This window comes from Mus caroli, chromosome 19 (genome assembly GCF_900094665.2).
Source record: "Mus caroli chromosome 19, CAROLI_EIJ_v1.1, whole genome shotgun sequence".
Taxonomy (NCBI): Eukaryota; Metazoa; Chordata; class Mammalia; order Rodentia; family Muridae; genus Mus; species Mus caroli.
This window is the reverse complement of record NC_034588.1, coordinates 8,198,397-8,221,510: the sequence shown is the minus strand read 5'-3', so window position 1 is coordinate 8,221,510 and position 23,114 is coordinate 8,198,397. Positions and strand designations below refer to the sequence as shown.

General features: G+C 47.6%; 2 protein-coding genes across 4 annotated transcripts in view; both read left to right on the top strand.

Annotated features, from left to right (window-relative positions):
- The window catches only part of Ms4a15 (membrane spanning 4-domains A15), a 14,579-nt gene extending 4,833 nt beyond the window's left edge, over positions 1 to 9,746 (top strand). The window contains exons 2-7 of one of the 3 annotated variants that reach the window (XM_021152518.1): positions 3,928 to 4,102; positions 5,475 to 5,597; positions 7,383 to 7,439; positions 8,058 to 8,150; positions 8,508 to 8,621; positions 9,413 to 9,746. In XM_021152518.1, coding sequence (XP_021008177.1) covers positions 3,928 to 4,102; positions 5,475 to 5,597; positions 7,383 to 7,439; positions 8,058 to 8,150; positions 8,508 to 8,621; positions 9,413 to 9,529 — 679 coding nt within the window. In that variant the 3' untranslated portion in view covers positions 9,530 to 9,746. Of the gene's footprint in view, positions 1 to 3,849; positions 4,103 to 5,474; positions 5,598 to 7,382; positions 7,440 to 8,057; positions 8,151 to 8,507; positions 8,622 to 9,412 lie in introns of all 3 variants that reach the window. The other 2 variants (XM_021152516.1, XM_021152517.1) reach the window with 2 other exon arrangements.
- A 4,280-nt stretch (positions 9,747 to 14,026) lies between these two features.
- Positions 14,027 to 23,114, top strand: part of Ms4a10 (membrane spanning 4-domains A10) — a 12,914-nt gene continuing 3,826 nt past the window's right edge. The window contains exons 1-4 of the mRNA XM_029472338.1: positions 14,027 to 14,070; positions 19,998 to 20,193; positions 20,543 to 20,662; positions 21,554 to 21,610. Of these exons, the coding sequence (XP_029328198.1) occupies positions 20,020 to 20,193; positions 20,543 to 20,662; positions 21,554 to 21,610 (351 nt within the window). The 5' untranslated portion in view covers positions 14,027 to 14,070; positions 19,998 to 20,019. The remainder of the gene's footprint in view (positions 14,071 to 19,997; positions 20,194 to 20,542; positions 20,663 to 21,553; positions 21,611 to 23,114) is intronic.

Sequence of the window (23,114 nt, the reverse complement as noted above, 5' to 3'; positions counted from 1 at the left end):
GTCTCTCACTGGCCTGCATCTAGCCAGTTTGGCCAGACTGGCTGGCCATCAGGCCCTTGGGATCCGCCTCGATCTGTCTCCTAGCACTGGGATTCTATGTTAGCTACAGCAAATGCCTGAGATGATCTATGTTAGAGAGAGAACAGGTTTGCTTCTGGCCCAGTCTAGGTTTGGTTGCCTATGTGAGACTGCGGTAGGACGTTATGGCCTGAAGTCTTGGTCTCAGGCTGATGATGCTGTTTGGGAAAGGTGTGGAAGCTTTAGGAGGTGGAGCCTCTCTGGAGAAAGTGGCTCACTGGAGCCAGAGCTTGAGGTTTCATAGGCTCGCCCTACTTCCTCCCACTCTGGATGCTTCCTAGATACAGATGTAGTGCAACCTGCCGCCTCACTCCTGCCTGACAGTATGGACTCACTCAGTCCCTGACGTGATGGATGGACAGTGTTCCCTTTAGTGCTAAGTCAAAATAAATCCAACTTGCTTTCACATGGATATTTAGGGTATTTGGTCACAGGAATAAGAAAAATAATACAAGGTTCTGTCACCTGTCAGTCATAGCATCCTGAGTCTATCAAGCCTTTGTCTAACATGTGGGCCTTTGAAAGACATTCAAGACCCAAACTCCAGCCAAAGCCATCATAGCCACATTTACCTTCATTGTATAGAAATATCTGGAAGCTCAATTTATTTTCCTTCTTACTCCAAATTATAGCAATTAGTGTAATTGACATCTAAAGCAACAAGGAAATTCCAATCAACATGTATTATGGTCCAGGCAGTGTTCTGAGGTTGAACTTGGAAAACTCCAGCCCACCAACTGGATCCAAGCCATCTGTCCATGTCAATAAAGCTTTATTGAAACACAGTCCCACCTTTTACGTATGCATTCATTGCCCATGTCTAGTTCACACTACGAGCGGCATCTCCTACTTAAAACAGGAACTACTTGATCAACGCCCAAAACCTTTGCTAGCTGAGTCTCTGCAGGGAAGGTTTGCCAGTGCTGTCTTAAGCAGTACTCATGTCTGCTAAGAATCATTTCAGTTTGGGGGCCTGGAAACCAGAGCCCCAACTGAGCTCCACCTTGTGGGAAGTAAGAGTACCATTCCTAGACGCTCTTGATATCACACCTTTGGCTGGAAGAAACATTAGAAAGTCCTTAAAGATATCAAACGACTTCTGCCACCCTCTGCATGGGATTGTTGTTCAATAACACTATTTACCTGAAACATGCTCTTCTTTTGCATGTATGTGCATGCATGGGTGTGTGTGTGTGTGTGTACATGTATGTGCATGTTCACATATGTGCAATTGTGTGCATGTGTCGTGCAGAGTCCTGCCTCTCTGCTGGGGGTACCCAGGCATGTGCATGTGTGCGGAGGTCAGAGGTCCACTCTGCATGTCACTCTTCAGAGGACAACTACTGTGTTTCTTTGAGAGAGAATCTGGAACTCATTGGTCTGGAGCTCACCAAGTAGGCTGGGCTGGCAGGTCAGAGAGCCCCAAGGATTCCCCAGCACTAGGCTTACAAGTGCAAGCCCACACTCAACTTTTTACATGGGTTTCTGGGACTCCAACCTATACATGCATGCCTCATGCCTATACAGTAAGCACTTTACCTGCTAAACTGTCTCCCCAACCCATGCAACATTTATTAATCACCTACAGTGGACAGAAAAGGCTCATGCCAGCCGATTTCACCCCATGCCTCCTCTGCCATCCCCTTGGAGGTACTCCAACCACTGGAACCCTACTTCATTCTTTGTGGAGACTCACTACGCATCTCAAGGGCAGGTTCAACCGGACCCTTGTGTTTTACACTCGCCAAGATGAATCAGGCTCATCACAGAGCAAATATCTAGCATAAAGATGTTCATCCACTGACCACAGGAAATGGGCTATGTCAAGAGCCTGCTATTCCAGAAACAAAGATGGGTACATTTGTGTTGTCCACAGTGCCAGAATTTATTGACTAACAATAAATTTTCAAACCAAGTCAGTTTCATTTGCTGCAATTTGCCAAATACTCCCAATTTTCCCTTAATAGCTGACTGCTGACTAACATGTGTGTTTTTATTCTGATCTTAAGTATTAGTATTAACTCTCAGATCACACCTTATACACCTCAGTGTGTGTGTGTGTGTGTGTGTGTGTGTGTGTGTGTGTGTGTGTATTAAAGAATAACCTCAAAAGCACAGAGATCACAGCACAGTTTAAAGAGACCTTACCAGAGGCAGAGAGCTACTAGAGACACAAATGGGCACTGCATCACTTCATTGGTTGGATAAAATATTAAGGACCCCAATTGGAGAGCTGAAGGCACAAGATTGCAGAGCTGAGGGGTGCTACGGAAATGCAGGACCACAGAGAAGTGCAGGACTGGTTCAGACAAAGGCACAGACTGGTAGAACTTCAGGAGGTTTCACCAGTCGGTGGAAACCAAGCTGAGCTGGAGCCGGACAGTCTGCCTGTTGGTCCCATGACACACACATTGGATGATCAGATGCCAGGTCAATGGGGCCATCCCGACTGCAGTGCCAGGTGCCTCCTTCATAGGTCCAGGTGGGACTTTTCATCCTTAAGAGTAAATTGTTTGTGCCCTGTGGGTGGTGCTGGGCAGGTGGTGGTTCTTGTGCACACAGTGAGACAGAGTCATCATGACTCACTGTTGGAACTCACAGGAGGGCCAAATGCTGCCTCTCAAAGGCAGTCGCCCAGGGCAAAGCACAGCCCAAAGCCACTCTTTAACACAATATGGAGTAACTTGGAGCACAGCAGAGCTTGGTCCTCACAGGCTGTGTGACCTTGCAGCTGCAATGACTCATGAACACAAATCACAGTCCTACAAGCCATGAGTAAATACATGTTTATGTGCTGGATAGATGATGTGTTTTTAAAAAAATACTTCAGATGAAGATGCTACAACAGTTCACTGTGTAAACTGTGGCCTTTACCAGGCCTATAATGTGATAGGTTCTAGTGGCCTTCCCCGTACGTTTTTGTCCAAAAAGTAAAGCAGGAAGAGGTTACCATCTTGCCCCTTGTCTCACAGTAACTATATGGGCCAGCGTTCAAATCCTGGCTTCTGCCATGGAGCTGTGACTTGGACTGCTGGGTTCTTCACCACATGTGAAAACCAGCAAGGCAGATGGCTGTTTAATGTCATATAATCCACTAGATTAGTGACTGCTGCACCCTGGGAAGCTACCACCTGACATCTGGCTAATAGGTCAATGTTCCCTAGAGAGTTTCCCAGGCCAGCCACACCTAAGATTTTCATAATCCTTATTTATCTTGGCTACAATTGTGGTTATTCCTTGGGTAATCAAAGAGAGCAGGATGTTGCCCCAGGGTAGTAAGGTATCCACAGTTAACAGATGTAGGCCTAGAGGAGGGAGGGAAGAGGTATATCCTGCCTGGTCCTTCTCTTTCCTTGATAAAATGGTACTTCAGCTAAGCTCCACCTTCCCGAGCTGTGTGTTCTTGAACCATCATTCACCCTCTCTAGGGAAAGAAGGATGTTCAAATAGAAGTTTCTTTCCAAGGTTCCACTTGGGCTGGGGATGTGGCTCAGCAATGGTGATGGGCTTGCCTCAGGTGCAGGCTGGGTTCCACACCCAGCATTGAAATAAAAGTCCTTCCATGTAATGTAGGAGAAATCAAGATCAGAGTCAAGAGTCAAAAAAGTCTAAGAACCCACTTCGCTTCTGTAGTCTCTTCTCTATCCCCAGCTCCAGCTGAGAATTTGGGTTCTACTGTGACCTCAGTAAGCAAAAGCTGGGAGATACACCATTTAGTCAACAGCCTTAAACATATGTATGACCACCACTACTGCCTTGTTATCTCCTGAGCCTTCGTCCCCCAGGCTCTCTGAACACGATGTCTGCACCTCCTGCCAGCAATGGTGTGTTCGTTGTCATCCCGCCCAGCAACGCCAGCGGCCTCCGCCCACCTCCAGCCATTCTGCCCACCTCCATGTGCCAGCCTCCAGGGATCATGCAGTTCGAAGAGTCACAGCTGGGGGCGCAGGCGCCCAGAGCTACTCAACCACCTGATCTTAGACCAATGGAGACGTTCTTGACCGGAGAACCCAAAGCTTTAGGGGTAAGAGCAGCTTGTCATGTGACTTGAGACAAACTTGTTGGGCAGGCAGAGTGCCTCACGCTCAACAGGGAGAGGTGGAGGCAGGGGATAGATGTGAGAATTCATTCATGCACTGGACAGACAAGAATTCCCTTCCCCCTTGGAGCTCACCCAATAAATCAGAAAATAAATGACCAGAACTCCAAAGAGGATTAAGAATGATGGATGGGGGATGGCAACGATAGCAAAGACAGAAATATCTCTCTGGGGAGCCGACACTGAGGCTAGATCTTACAAGTTAAAGCCAGCCCAGCAAGAGCGGGATGGGCAGAAGGGTGAGGGGTAGGATTAACTATCATGAAGACCAGCAAATGCAAAGGCCCTGAGGTGGGAATGGGTGTGGCTTGTCAAAGGAAGATACAGAATACTGTTGTGCTTGTAATGTAATGAATAAAGGAAAGGCTGACAAGGGATGAAAATGAAATGATAGGTGGGAGCCAACTCCTGTAGAGCTGAGACTCTACCAAGTGTGGCTTCCAAGCCCTTCTCCCATCTCAAACGGCCTAGATAGTGAGTGGTCTCTAAGAAGGATAAAATATAGATTAGATAGATGATATAGATAGATGAAAAACAGATAGATGGTAGATGAATAAAATTGATTAAGAGGATAAGAGGTGGATGATGATTAATAAATATGATTGATAAATGTCAGATAGGATGGATAAGTAAGACAGGATAAATATATAGGTAAGACAAGTAGACAATAGAATATATAATATATAATAGGTAGTGACTGATGGATAAGATAAATGATAAATTTTAAGGTTTTTAAAAATAGGTGATGGATAAATAGGCATGTGAAATGCCAAAAACAAACAAACAAAAACGTTTGAAAGGCAATGCAGCAGAACTTATCACAAGCCCACACTAAGAGAGTCCCCACCCTTAGGAAAACCAGCCCGCTTCCATGGGGCACTGGTAAATAGAAGAAAGAGGAGGAGGTAAAGAAAGAGGGGGGCAGGAGGAAGAGAAATGGAAAGAAACCCACGTGGAAAGTTCAGTCAGTGTAGCCCCCAACCCCCAGGATGGGCTACGGAAAGATAACAGGAAGAAGGCAAACTAGGCATTTGGTACCAACGTGCTGAGAGTCAAGGAACCAAGACTAAGAAAATCAGAAAAGCAAATCAGAGCTGTCCTTGACATCCAGTCGCAAAGCCGTGGCCTGGAGCTACTCCTAATCTGAGGAGAGCAGGTTCTATCTTGACTAAGGCTGGCCTCAGCCTCCTGCTCATTCCCCCAGGAGCTGTGGAGAGCCAGGTCTGCAGGACAGCAGAGGGCGGTGTGGAGCTCGCGGTCCCAGGTCAGTGGCATGAGCCTTTTCTGCTTCCCACAGACGGTGCAGATCCTGATCGGTCTCATCCACCTTGGCTTCGGCAGCGTCCTGCTTATGGTTCGGCGAGGCCACCTGGGGATGCTCTTCATCGAAGGTGGCGTCCCCTTCTGGGGAGGAGCTTGTGTGAGTGCGCGTAGCCATCCTCGGCTAAGGAGTGGCTTTGCCCAGGTCACCTCGCCCTGTCCCACTTCCGACATTTTCCTATCCATAGCCCATCGTATGTCAGAGTTTTACTCACCCCTCACAAGACTAACATGGGAGTAATATTATCATTACTATTCTACCAGAAACTACGGGTGAGAAGCAAGCAGGCCAGTGTCCTAATCACGCCTGGGCTACCTGAGTCCTAACCCCACAACCATACCCACCCCATCCCACCCCACTCCTACCCTGACCCCGCTTCCCTCTGTGGGTTCCAGCCCTGCCTGAGCTGATCTGCAGGGAGTCTCCCTATCCAATGTCCATTCTTCTGGCCATACCTCACTGGAAAACCAAATCAGGGCTTCCTTGTCTGCTCTGAGGTCCCAAAGAGAGGGAGTTTGCAAGATAGCCCTGCTGTCTGTGCCTTACCAAAGGGGCCAGTGCCTCTGGGAATGGGGAGCCTCCAGCTACCTCCAGGAAGCATGGGCTTTCTGTTGAGCTTAACGGGGTCTTTGTTGAGGCTCTGCTGTGTATGACGGTTGAGTCCCCTCTGCATATCCCAGACAGTCTCAGCAAGAGCTCAGAAGCCCCTAAAAGTGGAGGTCAGAGACCAACATTGCTGAAACTTCAAAGCTACAGCTAAATGGCTGGGAACAAGCTCTAAGCCCTGCTTCTAGTGGTCCATAGTGGACCCAAGAGGGAGGGACATGTTGGCCAGCAGGAGTCTAAAGTGGGCACTGCCTTGGGAAGAAACAAAGGTTCTTTAAGATCCCTCCTGCTTCAAAATCTGTCACAAAATGTGTGCCATTCCCATGGTAGGAGGGGTAATAAACAAAAGCCTGTTTGTCAGTCTCTTGAGAGACAGCGGGGTCCTGCGGCCTAGGAGGGTCATATGTAGCTTTTATCTTAAAACTTCACAGGGCTGGGGAGAGAGGTCAGTGTGTCATGAACTTGCACGGCAAGAGTGAGGGCTTACCTCCACCACCCTTGTCAAAAGCCCACCTAGGCTGGTGAGAAAGAGACTGGCAGCCCTTCTCATGACTCACTGGTCAACCATCCTGGCATAATCAGTGAGCCCAAGTCCACATAAGAGGTCGTATCTCAAAACCAAAGTGGGCAGCTCCTATGGAGGAATGACACTCAAGGTTGACCTTAGCACAGAGGAACACATACACAAGTACACACACACAGAGGCATGCATGCACAAGTATACACACACACATACACAGAGAGAGAGAGACATGCGTGCACATGCCCTCATGTGCATATGAGAGAAGTAGCTCTTCATTTTATGTTCTTGACACTCAACTGCTACTTGTTGAGTGAATATTAGAAGGAAAGGTGAGTGTAATATAATGTCAACGAAAATGCATGCCTAGTAAACCATGGCTTGAGGTCTCAAGACAGAGGTCTCTTTGTGTGTTTGTTTTTGTTATTGTTGATTATTTGTTTGTTTTTTTGAGACAGGGTCTCTATTTGTTGCCCTAGCTGTCCTAGAACTCATTACATAGAGCAGACAGGCCTTGAACTCACAGAGTCACTTGCCTCTGCCTCCCAAGTGCTGAGATTAAAGGAGTGTGCCACCATGCCCAAGGATGGGGGCCTCTTACAGAACCACTAAGATTAGGACTATATCCAAGATGCCTGGCCAAGATGCAGACAAGGAAGTTGATGCCCCTCTGTTACCTTCTTGATGGGACCTAGGTATGATGCTCCCTGCACAGTGTCTCAGCCAAAACCCCACTGGGCTCTCTCTTCCCCACACAGTTTATCATCTCTGGGTCCCTCTCCGTAGCAGCTGAGAGGAACCACACCAGTTGCCTGGTAAGTCTGAATGGACACAGAGAGCCAGGGATAGGGACGGTGCCCACCTACCTGGGTGCCACTCGGGACCCTTCTCCCATCTGCTCACTCATTTGGCCCATTCAACAAGCACTCCTTGGAGATTGTCTAAGTGTCCACAGAAGGAATTTAAACATCCACATACAGAAGGAGATGAGACACTTGCAAATGCCACCCAAGGTAGATGGTGAGAGTCTAGAGATAAAGTCTTCACAGACATTCAGAGGAGGCAGTCGCAGGAAGGGTCCCCAAGAGAATAGCCACCAAGTTGTTAAGGTGGATGGGCCTGGGCCTGGGGGAAGACAAGTTGGGGGTTGGGAGGGAGGTTGCAGATGCATGCTGCAAACATGTCCCAGGAAAGCCACTAAGAGGGTTAGGCCTCCTTCCCAGAAGCTCCCAAGAGGATGGAAGGGAGGCATCAGGGCCTCTTCTTGGGGTCTCAGGGAAGGAGAAGAGAAAGAATGGGGAAAGGAAAACCCAGCCTCCTCCAATGCTAATGGCCCCAAGCCCCTGGGCCAGGAAGGAGGGTGCAGGAGACTGGGCACAGTGAGTGTCCTTTCTCCTCTTTGCCTCTTCTTGTTGCTCCTCTTCCTCCCACAGTTGAAGAGCAGTCTGGGAACCAACATCCTCAGTGCCATGGCAGCCTTCGCGGGGACAGCCATTCTTCTCATGGACTTTGGTGTCACTAACTGGGTGTGTTGGCAGATGTCCCAAGGGGTGATAAACCCAGAGAGATGAGGGCTATAGCCAGGACTAGGGAAGACCCAAGAGTCTGCAGTCCTGGGCTAGTTGCAGAGCCTGATGCTTCAGTAGACCTCATGAGTGTACTGATACCTTGACCCTACCCCACGTCGGATGGGGAAGGCAGGGGAAGGGAGATGAGACCCCGTAGAATGGAAGGAGTGAGGCCCAAGGCTGGAGTCAGGAAGGCTGGAGCCAGGTACACACCTCTGCCTCTTGCCTGGGAAAGTTATTCTAGGTCCGGGGGGAGGGGAGGTCTCTTTACTTTTAAACGCTCTGTTTGCCTTGACTGTGGGTTTGGGTTCTCAGGATGTGGGCAGGGGCTACCTTGCCGTGTTGACCATCTTCACCATCCTGGAGTTCTTCATCGCTGTCATTGCCACCCACTTTGGGTGCCAAGCCACCCGTGCTCAAACTAACGCAGTGAGTATTCTCACACCACGTCCAGAGCCCCTGAGGTTGCCTGTTGTCCAGGAAGAGGTTACTCCTGCAGCCCCTCCCACTTCCCCTTTGTGGCTGAGCTGTGATGAGAACCTCAAGTTTTGAAATGGGACTATTCACCCGTGGCCACAGGGGGCGCCAACACTATTGGCAGAACTGAAATCCTTCTGGAATCGGAGGACAGGGTTGGGGAAGGCGAGGCGCGCACCTCGCACAGAGGTGCCCACAGACTGCCTACAGATGGACACATCAGAAAAGACAGCATGTCTCAGTGGAAGCTCATTTTTCCAGGGGAAAATAGGAGGCGGGTGGAAGAGCGTGGGGAAAGGGGGTTCTGATAGCACAGAGGCTTGCCTGGAAGAAAAATGCAGTTAGAGGCTGGCAGGTGCCATTTAAGGTTGGAGCAGGAGGATGAACTAGATTAAAGGAGCCCAGTGAGTGGCTACTAGTGTGAGAGCAGCATGTTCAGGCAAGAACTATAGAAGCCCCGGGCTCAGCAGAGACTATCCAGAGAGGAAATATCAGCTCACTAGCCCCTAGGGAAATGAGGTTTTGTCTACTTTGCTAGCTTCAGTGTGTCCAAGTCCTAGCTCATAACTGACCCTAGAAAATGTTTGCTAACATGTCAGTTACACGATGCTTTTGTGTGTGAGAGCTGCTGTTCTCTGAATGCCCACGGGGTGGCACTATTGCAACGCTCCCCGAAAACCGCAGAGCCACCCAAACTTTGGGTTTGTTTATTTATTTATTTATTTTAATTTTTTTCTTTGCAGTCTGTGATTTTCCTACCCAATGCCTTTGGCACGGATTTCAACATCCCCAGCCCAGCAGTCTCTCCACCTCCTGCCTATGACAACGTGGCATATATGCCCAAGGAGTCATCAGAATAGATTACAAGTTCTGCAGGTTGAAGTCCAGGCTTCCCACTTTACCCAGAGCCTCTCCACCCTCACTTTGTCCGTTCTAAGGCAGCGGTTTCCCAACGAGGCTCTCCAAGCCATGTGCACTGTGTCACTGAGTGAAGTGTTCCATCCATTTCCCAATTCCTCCAGTACTGTCTTTCCAAAAAAGGCATAAAGCTGGTGCCCAGGGTGTGCCCATTCTCAGCCCTGTCACCTGACATAGTCGTCCCGTACACTCCTCTGCAGTCCTCTGCTCATCGTGGGAAATCCTGGCTTCGCAGAGGTTTCCGAGGTTTGTCTTCAAGATCATTAAGCACGGAGAACTCAGAATGTTCCAGAATAGACTGGCATTTCAGAGGCTCAGAGCAAGGCTTGACCTCCAGGCTCCTAGCTCCGAAGATCAGCTCTGTCCTTTGTCATCTGCTGTTACATCTTTGGGATTTCATTTTCCCACCCAGAAACTAAAGTGTTAAACTACACCACATAAGACTAATGCGTGAGCCCGGTGTGGTGGAGCACGCCTTTAATCCCAGCACTCGGGAGGCAGAGGCAGGCGGATTTCTGAGTTCGAGGCCAGCCTGGTCTACAAAGTGAGTTCCAGGACAGCCAGGGCTATACAGAGAAACCCTGTCTCGAAAAACCAAAAAAAAAAAAAAAAAGACACAAAGGCGTGATGGCGCACGTCTTTAATCCCAGCATTTGGGAGGCAGAGGCAGAGGCAGGTGGATTTCTGAGATCAAGGCCAGCCTGGTCTACAGAGTGACTTCCAGGACAGGACAGTCAGGGCTACGCAGAGAAACCCTGTCTCAAAAAAAAAAAAAAAAAAAAAAAAAAAAAAAAAGCACCTCTGGCTAAGCCCTGCATTTCTCTTCTCCACCCTGGAACCTCCTTCTCCTTATTTGTAACAGAAGATTGGTATTGACTCTGGCTCTGCCCACCAACTAGGACAGGAGGCTGCAGAGGAGACTGAACCACTCCATATCCCCCAACCCTGCCTGAAAAGCAGGAGTGCCCCTGAGAGTTACCACTTCAGCCCAGTGTTCACAGGCCCTGGCATATGGCTTGTATCATCTATACTTTGGAGAAAAATAAACAGCGTGGCTTAGATTTTAGGTTGGTCTCAATGTGGTGGCATTTGCTTTTTAAGTTTGGGGTCTTCTGAGGGCTTAATCATGGTTAATCAGGGGTTCAGGCAAGTACCCCCCATTAAGAGCAGGCAGGATATGGTAACTTCTTACAGTTAGGGACATCTCCATGCCTTGACTTCGATGATGATCCTATGGGTAATTGCATATGTGAAAATCAACTTGTGCGGAGACAGGGGAGATGACTCCGTGGTTAAGAACCTGAGTCTCTGTGTTCAGCAGCAAGTGAGAAGCTGGGCACAGTGACACGGGTCTGTAGTCTCAGCACTGGAGAGGCACGGAGTGGAGGAACCCATGGGCCTGCATGGCCAACAAATCTATATGAATCAGTGAGTCCCAGGTTCCATGAGAGACCTCGGGTTGAAAGTTAAGATGGGCAAGTAAGAGAACAAAGGAAGCTTTCAGAGGCCTGAACCCAGCCTGTGCACTCTAATGAAATTCCACAACACACGGAACTTACATACTTGCTTGCCAAGTGCTGACATTAATCACGAGTAGGCTTTAACAAATACTAATGAATTCAAGTTGTGCTGACTGTCAAAGTCTTACCAGATTTGCCCAGCCTCCCACCTCAGTCTGGTTCGGATGCCCCTTTTCTTTTTTCTTTTTCTTTTCTTTTTTTAAGATGTATTTATTATATGTAATACACTGTAGCTGTCTTCAGACACTCCAGAAGAGGGCGCCAGATCTCATTACGGATGGTTGTGAGCCACCATGTGGTTGCTGGGAATTGAACTCAGGATCTTCAGAAGAGCAGCCAGTGCTCTTAACCGCTGAGCCATCTCTCCAGCCCCCCAGATGCCCATTTTCTAACCATCTAGATCGTCATTACATCATTAGCTTCCTGCCTTTCCCACTGTTCCTTGATGCCATATCCCATGATTCCCTTCCAACCTGTTCATATCTTGACTGAGTACTCAGAACCCACAATAACCACAACCAAGTTTATGCTGAGACAGACAGGAATAAGAGATCTCAAAATACCATCTGGGAACAGGCATTTCTGTTTCAGGACAATGAGCAAAGATTCTGGATAAAAATCTGAGAGAAAACCTAGTCTAAATAATGGCAGATATTTCTTCAATAATTTCTGTTGGAGAAGCCTAGCTTGCCTAACCTCAGAGAGTTCTTATTTTACAGAGGATGAAGCACTGATCTATTATCAAATACTCCTTTAATAAAGGAGAGAGATTTATTTACCTCGCTGTTCTGGAGATTGAAGGTCAAAAGTTCACATACAGTGGTGGCCTCCAGGCAGAGTCTAAAGGTGGCACAAAGCATTACTCAGCAAAAGACAGAAATGCATGCAAGTCTGGTTCATCTCTGTTTCTGATAAAGTACTAGGATTCATTTATGGGCCCTCATCCCGATGGCCTTCTAATCCTAATCGCACCCCAAGGCTACCTACCCCTCAGTTGTCATCAGATTGAGTTTCTGACTGATGACAAAGAGGGTGGTACTTCAGCGGGAGAACTATGGGGGCGCTCTCACTACTCCCAGGGGCTCTTACTTAGCTCCCTATTTGGTCATTCCACAGTTGTGGAGACTATACTTAATAATCAAAGGTGGGTGGGGCAAGGAAACAAATTCTTGGCCTGATTCCCACAATGAGTCAGTTCTGCTCAGAGCAGATGGGAAGCTTTTTAAAAAGCTCGACTCTTATTTATTTCTTTAAACATCACTAGCTCTGCCTGCTTTTAATCATCACACAAATGAAATTATATAGTATGTGTGTATCTTTGTGTCTGACTCTTTTTACTGAATAAAATGTTAGAGATTTATCTGTAACATCTTATATTTTTATTTTATTATTTTTAATACTATAAACCTTTTGTTTTATTCTATCAGTTTAATTGATTTACCTGTTGATGGATAACCAGGTTAATTCCATTTTGGAGCATCATCAATAACACTAACTTTAGTGTGTGTACGTGCCTGTGTGTGTGTGCACGTGGTCACACACACACACACACACACAGAGTAAGAAGACTGGAGAGACAGCTCAGCAGTAGTTAAGCGTACTGGCTGCTCTTCCAGAGGACCAAGGTTTGACTCCTCCCAAGCACTCACTTGCCACATGGCAGTTACAATTGTCAGTAGCTCTAGCTCAAAGGAATCCGAAACCCTCTTCTGGCCTCTGAGAGTGCCAGGCACGCATGTGGTGCACAGACATGCATACAAACAAAAACAATTATACATATTAAATAATAAAATCATTTTTTAAAAAAGAAAGAAAAGTAAGATGGAGAATAATACACACAAATAAACCAACATACACACATATACATACAAATTTACCTAACTGCATATGCTTCATACACTTTAATATGTATATTAAATATTAACAATTAAATGTGTATTCTCCGTTTTTAAAAACCGGAGGAAAAAATAGAAAAAGCACAGTAGTTATCTAGTTCTGCATGAGACAGACTGGACAGCTTGAAGTTACACATTCTCACCTCACCATGTCCATGGTCAAGATCCAAATGTGCCTTAGATGTAAGTTCTCTGTAAGTCACATGGGCTGCAAGCTTGGTGGTGGCTGGACTTCAGTCTCAATCAGGGCTTCCTGTTACTTCTGGTCACATGACCATACCTTTTAAGATAAACACTACCATGCTTACACAGATGACAGTACATCTGTCTTGCTTACCACCAGAGACCAAAGTCAAGCAAGAACTTAGGATAACCATGGCTGGTTTGAGGAGGGACACAAGGCCCAGGGCAGGGTCATTGTAACCACTATTGTGGATACTTTAACTTTCAAAAAATTAAAAGATTCTTTGAGGGGCCAGAAAGGTGTCTCAGAAGCTAAAGTTACTGCACAACCTGACAATATTCATTCAGACTTCAGCACTGTCTAAAGGTGGAAAGAAGGAATCAATTTCACAAAGTCCTCTGACCTACACACACTCACACAGACAGACACACAGACACACATCAATCACGCACTCACATCAACCACACACATCAACACACACACACACACACACACACACACACACAAATAAAAATTTGAAAATTTTAATAATCAACTCATTCAAATGCTGCCTTCACCAACTTGGCAAATGCCTTCATCAGTCCTGCCCCATGAACTGAAATGTCATCGCTGCAACATTAACTGTCTCAGCTGTTAAAGGGAGACGTAAGGAAGGAGACTCAGATCTTCACCTGCCCAGGTTTGGAAGCAGATGGTTTTGAAGGATCTAGTCCAGACATGCATCTCTGATTAGCTGGGAGTGTGAGCAAGGGGTGGGTCCCAGAAAGAAAAGAATCCAAAGTCTAAAGCCATAAAATGTTCTGATTTCCACCTCTGACTCTGTACTGAAGCAGCTCTGGATGGTCAGGCACAGCTGAAGCCTACAACAGAGTTCCCTGGGCCAGGTGAGTACCCCCTCTCCACAGCAGAAACAAACAAGGGAGGGTCATCAGGGCCTCGAGTGGGGCTCAGTCTTAACACAAGAGATCAGCCTCTTGTGCCTGTCAGTCAGTAGTTGCAAGCTGGTAGTGAGTGGCTGAAACTTGACCCCCCAGAAGCGAACAGGAACTGTTTATCAAGCAATGTCCGCAACAGCTGGAGAACAAATGTTCCATGCTATGAAGTCCTGGGAAGTGGGGTTACTACCGGCCTCTCTCCAGGGAGGAGTCTGCTACCAGGAGCCCAGCCCCACTACCCAGGATCACTTGGTGATTCTGAGAGCTAAGAGGAATGACACCCCTTCCCTTCTAACCCTGGAACCTTAAGCACACAGAGAGACAGATTTGAAAAAGCAAAGCAAGGAAGACACTTGGGAAAGTCCACCCTCTTTTTCCCATATCCTCCCTTTACACCAAGTGCCCAACCCTGAGACCTTGAGAAAGTTTACTCTGCAAATGCCAGGGCTCCTTCTGACCTAACATAACTGAAAACCCAATCTTCTAAGGGTGGCTGCCAGCAGCCACTCTGTCACACTGACTCCATACCTCTCGGTACCTGCCTTTCTCTGCCTAACATGCCCATACACACATCTACACATATGTACATATATGTGCACATATTATATACACATACACACGTATGTGTAAACACACACTACACTACCCTCTCTGCTCTCTTGACTTCTTCTGCACTGTCTGCTTAGGGTCACATTCCCATCAAGGTTTTCTCAACCTTCTAACCCAGACCTCCCATGGACAGATCTTACCCATTCTACACATTCCCTGGCACCCGGCTCATTGCTCTGCAGACAAAGTCCTGAAGGGCAGTCCTGTGCGCTCCCACACACTCTCCTAGCCACAACCTTCCCAGCTATCAGGATCCCATCGCTGATTTCCTCCTTGCTCTGAGCAGGAGTGAGATAGAAGCAATGAACTCCCCATCCTGGAGATTAGAATGGGACCTCTCTTAACAGAAAACCAGACAGAAGTCAGGTGAGATTCGGGCTGTAGGGCAGGTATTATTGGCTTTTATTACTAAATTCTAACCTCAGGCCCTGGCCCGATTAATCCTTGCAGCCCACCCTCAGGCAAGCACTAGTGTTCCTGTGTATCCATAGAAACAGACTTAGACACTGAGATGCAGGAGCAGAGCCAGGGCTAGGCCTGGCCTGTCTGCTTGGAAGATTCATGTTCTGGCCCACTAAAAGATTGAAAGATTCTCCTAGATCTGTCTCTGCCTCCCACAGGCTAAGGAAACGGGAGAGATTTGCAGAAAGTCTGAGGCTGAGTATAATTCACCAAGTCCCTAAGGTTCCTTAAGACACCAGACAACTGGGTCTGAGGCTCCTCACCTGGCTGAGGAGCCTGGGAGAGAAGACCAAAAAATTCTCCCTCTGCCCCTCCCATCCTGCCAGTCTACCTTCACCCCAGGGCAGTCTGCCCAGTCCTGAAGATAAGGTGGGCAAGGTAACAGGGCACAAGCGTTCTATGGGTTCATTACTAAAAGATGGACTCCTGGGAAAACCTCAGCCCGGGAGAGGAAGTTTGAGGAGGGAGAAAGACTGCACTATTGAGGAGGCTAGCCACCTGGTGTAGTGGTTTGAATAAGAATGGGCCTCAATAGCTTCATACATTTAAATGCTTAGTCCCCAGAGAGTGACTAACAAAAGCCAATGGTACTATTTGAAAGGATTAGAAGGATTAGGAGGTTTTGTTTTTCGTTTTGTTGGAGGAAGAGTGTCCCTGGGGGTGGACTTTGAGGTTTCAAAAGCCCATTCCAGGTCTAGCCCCACCCCCACTCTGCCTCAGTAAAGCTCTCGGCTATTTCACCAGCGTCTCACAAGCTGCCATGCTCCCTGCTGTGATGATAATGAACTAAAACTCTGAAACTGTAAGCAAAAGCAAGCCCCCAATCAAATGCTTTTGTTTATAAGTTACCTTGGTCACCGTGCCTCTTCACCTCTTCATGGTAGTTAAGAGAGAAGTTGGTACCACGCCTAACCATGCTGTTTGCTGAAGAAATATGGAAGACGTGGAGACTTTAAACTCTTGAAGTGTTTTGTTGAACACTCTGAGTGGGGTTTAATGGGAACTAACACGCTTACTAACAGAAGCATGGAAGACAGAGGTACTGAAAGCAATGTAGATTATGACAGCCTGGCTCAAGAGATTTCAGAAAGGACGAAGATTAGTAGTAAGTGGCCTAGAAACTGTTCTTGTGGTATTTGGTGAAGAAGATGACTGCTTTCTGCCCTTGTCCTAAAATTCTGTCTGGGGTTAAATTGAAGGGTTTTGGATTAATGGTGTTAAAATGGATGATTTCAAGACAGCCTAGCATTGGCTATGCCATGTGGTTATTAGTAGTCACTTTTGTGCAGGTATACAATGAAAAGGAGTAAGTTTGACAAAAAGAAATATATAAAATGTAAACTATGAAAAGAAAATGAGCGTTGGGCTAGGTGGTGTCGGAGCAAAGTCCAGTGCTCAAAGAGATAAAAAGTTTAAAGAAAAACCTGATATTAAATAGAATAGAGGAGTAGTGACCTCAGGGCTAGACCCTACCCAGCTAAGCTTCCAACCTGTGAAAAGGAATGAGAGAAAAGTTTAAGTAGTGAAGGAAACCAACAACAACAGAAAGCTCATGAAAAAGTAATTGAACAAGGGGGCTAAGTTCCCGCTCCACCAGACAGCAGAACTTGGCAGCTCTGGCCACATGACTCTGGTTTTAGAGGGAAGGATACAAGAAGGGGAGCTGTGAAATCTTCCTCCATGGCCCAGAGAAGCCACTGAGGACAAGCATGTGTCAGTGTTGTCTCTGCATGGAGGCCCAACACCCCCATAGAGTGAAGCTGTGATGGCGACACTTAGATTTTACTGGAGAGCGCAAAATGAGGATACCTGCCATGGAGAGTTGCAGACTAGGTGTGGAACCATCCCAAGAGAGAGAAGTGTGTTGCAGTCAAAGGTAAAAGGAGTTGGAGATCACAGGAGCACTTTGGCATCAGGTGTGGAGATGCAGAGTTTGGCGTTTGCCCTGCTCATTTTCAATCTCAGTTTGGTCCATTACTTCCTCACTAAGCTCCCTTTACTCCCTTTTGGAATGGTAATATAGATTTTGTGTTATCATACACTGGAAGTATGTGAACTGTGTTTTGATTTTATCTTGTAGGAGGTTACAGTTAAGAAATTGCCATGAGAAGTGGGGGGCGCTATGGGGGACTTTTGGGATAGTATTGGAAATGTAATTGAGGAAAATATGTAANAAAAANATTAAAAAAAAAAAAAAAGAAATTGCCATGAGTCTCAGAAGAGATCTTGAACTTAGGACTTTTAAACCATGTTAAGACTGAAAGCTGATGGGGACTTTTGAAGTAGAAGTCAGACTAAATGAATTTTGCATTATGATATGGCTATAAGCCTATGTTGGCCAATGTGGTGGTTTAATTAAGAATCCACCCCACCCCCACCCCCGCTCCTATAGGCTCTATTGAATGTTTAGTCACCAAGGAGTGGTCCTGTTTGAAAGGATTAGAAGGATTAGGAGGTTTGAACTTGATGGAGAAAGAGTGTCAGTGGGGGTGGGCTTTGAGGTTTTAAAAGTCCATGCCAGTCCCAGTCCCAGTCCCCCCCCCCCCCCCAAAGCTCTCAGCTCCTTCACCAGGGCCATGCATGGCAGCATGGTGACATGCTCCCTGCCATGACAATAATGAACTAAACCTCTGAAACAGTAGGAAAGCCCCTAATTAAATGCTTTTGTTTATAAGAGTTACCTTAGTATTGGTATCTCTTCACAGCAATAGAATAGTGACTAAGACACCAGGTTGCAAACTAAGGTCTCAAGTTCATGTCTGGGGAAGTGGGAGATTTCACAAGAGAGCCTGATTGGGAGCACTGTGTAGAAGTTAGAAGGCTGTGTTTTTTCAGAACAGTAACTGATCTTTTAGTTGTGTGGTCCTTATCTTGAGGACATGGCTCAGTCAGCAGCCTGTGTTTTGCAGAACAGTAATGACAACTTCCTGCTTGTCAGGTCCTTATCTTAAGGACATGACTCTGGAACAAGAGCGAAGGCTAGAGCCAGGCAATGGAAACTGGAAAAAAAAAAAATGACAAGACAGAGTCACCATAGCTAGCAGCAAGATAAAGTCACCATTGGCTACAGCAAGACAGAGTCACTGTTGGCAATGGCCTAGTGCCATTACACTCTTGATTTTGGAACGTGGCAAGGGACTTTATAACCCACACCCCTTTCCCTCTGGTGTCTAAGGTCTGCCCCCTCAGGCCCCACCCCCTTAAGAATATACAAAGTTCCTTTTAGCATCATTCCATTCCAATTTCAAGTTGGAAATAAGCCTTGAGATCAGAGCCCAATCCCAAGCTCCACTAAACAGTGGGGAACAGATACCCAAAAACTCCTCAAACCAGAGGTTTGGAAGTTTGTCATTAAACCCAAAGCAAACCCTACAGAATATCAACTGGCATATATGGCTGGACTCCAAGGAAGAAGATCCTACAGCAAACTAAATGTAGGAAGTGTCCATAATATCAGAACAGAACACATCCCTTCAGGAGTCCTCAAAGCCTTGAAAAAGTAAGAAGGTAATGTGTAAGGTTTCCTAAACTTGTTTAACCATGGTCCCTTTTAATGTAGGAGCAATGTTCCATGGGATGTGCTTTGGGAAAGGGTACTCTTGAGTCCAACTCTTTATTGGATATTTGAACCATTTCCACTGCCACAGCGTATAGAAGCAAGCACCCAGGTGTAGACACCTCCCCATCTCCAGTGACCACATGGCCGCCACCACTAACCACCACAGGCCATCCCAGCTCTGCCCCCAAGAAGCTTCACTTGAAGTCATAGTTACATCAGAAAGGCCTGGGGAAAGCTACACCATTAGAGCCAAACATTCCCAGATCAGCTAACAGAGAAGAGCCACACAGCTATCTCTCTGGGTTCCGCTTCTAAAGCCCAAGGAAGAAAATGCTCTCTCATCCTTCCCACTAAACCAAGGGCTGTCACTGCCAGTTAATGGAGATATCGGCTAGGGTGTCCCAGCAGTCCAGGCCAAGAACACAGGAGTTGGGATCAGGCCAGCTTACCATGCTTCCACTCCCATGTATTGGCTGTGCAACCTTAGATGTGTGATTTAGCTTCTCTGAGCCTCATCTGCAAAATGGGAGAACATCATTCCCCTTGTAGGGCTGGCATGCAGATACCAACAGATGATGCATATAAAATGCTTGTATCAGTGCTTGGAACAGAGAAAGGACTCATGAGTGTTGGTGTTGCAGACATTGTTAAGTACTGACTCTCTGGCTCCATGTGGGCTCAGAGTAAGCCCTGAACAGAAATCTCCTTCCCTTCTCTCTCCTATCTCCTCAAACCCAGAAGGCATGGGCATCATCGAAGGGTCATGGTTCGGTTCCCATTACCTTCAATTGTCTCATTCTAAGCCACAGGTTGGGAACTGTTCACAAAATGCTCACATGAGCCAGGCCTCTTGACCCCTAGCTCTTGCTTACCTTCCAGGCAGCCAGTGGAAGCTCCCTCTTGTACTAGCTGGGCATGAAGTTCATCTGGTCTTCATTTCCCTGCAGCCCCAGAGAGGCTGAGAACATTGATAGACTCAAGATCATTTAAATCAAAGTCAATGGGCTTCTACTTTCTGAGTCTCCACTTGGCTTTGCAGGGAGCCTTTTTCTCTGTCTGTGCTTGTTATATGTGTGTGTTTCCTCACCGCTAATAGAAAGCCTTGCTTTATCATCTGAAAATAAATCAAGGTCAAAAGCTACTGGACAAGGCCATCACTATCCACGGGGCAGAGGTGACAGCAAGAGTTGCATCTGATCCTTGGACACAAGCTCAACTTTAACAAGGTCTTCTTCTTGGTCTACAGCCAGGGTTCCCTGCCAGGGTCAATGGCTGTACAAGCTCCCGCAGCGGTTCCCCGCAGTGTTACTGGAGAAGTCTCTCGATGGCAGAACCTAGGACCTGCCCAGCCTGCACAGAAAGTAGCCCAGCCCCAAAAGCTGGTTCCAGATGGGCACCTTGAGAAAGCCCTGGAAGGAAGTGACCTTCTACAGAAGTTGGGTGTGAGTAGGGAGGTGACACCCAGGGAAGAGGTTAAGTGGGGAGCCCCCAGCTCCCAGTTACACTTCTCCTAAAACTGAAATCTGCAACAGGGAGGCTGGGGCTTTGTGGAGTGTGAACAAGGGCCCAAGATGCCAGCCATGCAGAGACAGAGCACAATGCATGCCCCAAGTGGGATTTTGACATCCTTGCCTGTCCCTCCAGTGGGCCCTGGGGAGGGGGTCCCTCCTTGATGACCAAGCTCCCTGAGAAGTAAGGAAAGGAACTCCCACCAGTAGGTCCAGGCACTGCTAGTCATGTAGGGCTAGCCATTTGCCACCTCACCTTAGCTACTTCCGGTTTCCCACCCAGGGCTTTCACATCGCCATTGCTTTTGCACACCTGGCCTTTGGTGGATACCTGATCTCCACAGTCAAGAATCTGCACTTGGTGGTGTTGAAGTGCTGGTATCCACTCTGGGGAACTGTCTCTGTGAGTAAGAACCCGAATCAGTGGGTACAGAGGTACGCAGGGCCTCTGGGAGGCCCTGGCACTGAAGGCTGAGCACAGCCAAGAGGCACAAAGAGTAAGCCTGCCTGCCTCCATCTTCCCTCTCTATGTTCCATTCCCTCAGTTACACTATCCATAGCTCCTTCCTGAGAGTGCCTGTCACTCATGGGACCTGTGGACCCTCCTTTAATTGACCATGTATGTTGGGTAGAGAGAAGAGCCAGCATGAGCTAGGTTCCTGGGCCACCAGCCAGAATGAGAGACAGTATGGGACACACACACACACACACACACACACACACACACACACTATTCAACAGAGGATCCATACTCCTCCGGGACTCCAGGGCACTATTCTAGCCCTGAAAACTGCCTTCACACTCAGCCCCAGCTCCATAGTGTCCTCTTGGGCAAATGTCTTCACCCCCATTCCCAGCTTCCCCTCAGTCCTCTATCCCCACTGCCCCAGCTTGGCATTCCTACTACAATAACAGATCTTCCTACACATGAAGTGCCTATCACCCCATGTTCCCTAGGATGGCCACATAGCAAGGACTCAGCATACATATAGAAGATAGGTCAGAAACACCCTATCTAGGTCTCAGAGCCAGAAGCAATGTCCTCCCTAGAGCAGGAGCAAGGCTGAGGGAGGGTAATTGCTGTGACCTAGCTGTGACCTGCATGAAGCCTGCTGGTTTGTGTCCTCCACGGGCAAGACATTGAGGGGCAGAGGCTGCAGTGGGCTTGCTCAATCCAATTGGCGTTCTGTACCTCACCAGCCAACAGGGCTTTGTTTCATAGAGAATGAAGGGGGACTTTGTGGTCTCAAGGCACCTCAACTTCTCTCCTTTGACCTCCAAATGTGGTCTGCAGTTTCTCATTGCAGGGATGGCAGCCATGGCAACAGTGACATTCCCCAAGACCTCTCTGGTGAGTTGGCACCTTGAAATCCTTCTCTCAAAGCAGGGGGGGTGGGGGAGAGGGGACAAGGGCATCTTACAGGGGTGACCTGGAATGCATCTTCAGGATAAAGGAAGGCATCTGAGAGGCTCCAGGTGCAGAGAACTGACTAGAGTTGACAGAGAAGAAGGGGAGCCCCACCTGGAGCTCCTGACCTCTCAGGAGCCCACCCCCTCCATCTAGAACAAACCTTGGCTTCTTTATTAATTGCTTTTTCAAGCCTGACAGAGACTGGCTTATGGTTTAAGAGGGTACAGTCTACCATAGTGAGGAAGACTTGGCAGCAGGAGCAGGAGGCTGCTTGCTTGCATCTGAATGGATCAGAGAGCAGAGAGACGAATGCCAATGCTCATTTGACCCCTTTTTATTATTCCATCTGGGAACCCCTCCCCCACCAATAGGATGATGCTACCCGCTTTTAGGATGGGTCCTCTCTCATGGGCCAAACCTCTCTGGAATACCTTCACAGACATGCCCAGAGGTGCATCTCCTAGGAGATTCTAAATCTACTCAAGTTAACAATGAAGATTAGGCATCATAGCTTCCTCCCGAATCTGACAAATTTTTCTTCTTTCACAATTTCATACATATGTATTGTATACTTTGATCATATCTCTGCTCCCACTTTATCCTCCCTTATGCCTTCCCCCTCCCACCAAACCCTTTCTTCCTCCCTCAGCACTCAAGTTCCCCTCCTTCTTTCTTGTCTTGTCTTTTGTTTTGGGGTTTGTGTCCCATTGTGTTTTAGTTAGTGTCAGTTGCATGCACATGGGTGGGAGTTATTTACTTGAGCAAGGACAAACTCCCATGGCCTGCACCACTGAGAAATATGATACCTACCCCCCCCCCAACAAAGCCTAACTACCTAGTGCTCCTCAGAGCAAATCTAGCACGCCTTGAACTCACTCAGTACATGGCAATTGAGGACCACCTGGCTCTGCATCCCTTCCCCGGGTCCTAAAGCCACTTCTCGGTAGTCCTCAGGTCCTCATCTTCTCTAACCCACACCCTCTCTTAGTGTTAACTTCTATCCCCATCAACTGTGGTCTGGAGGAGTCATCCCACACTGTCTCCTCACTGCAGCCCAGGGGTTTTATTCTAGAGTTTAAGTCCTACCATGTCCTTGAGCTTCTTGAGGGGCATAGAGAATGGGCACATGACCCAGCAGAGGCAGAAAATGCCTGGCAGAGACCTGCCTGACAGGAAGCCCTGTTTCAAGGTCCCAGCAGGACAGGTGGAGAGGAGGAAGACCCTGGAAGATTAAGGGGCAGAGCTCTTTCAGGCTCTTCCTACCCTTCTCTGTGTGGTCCTCTGGATGTTAGACTCTGAGAGCTGGTGAACCTGATGTAGGATGGTCACTGGGGAGTGTGTTGTAATGTATCCTTCTTTAGTATAAGCCTCCTGCACTTGACAGCGGCTCTTGGTCCTTCCAATGTGTCTGACAGAGGATGAGCATGCCGGGGGGGGGGGGGGG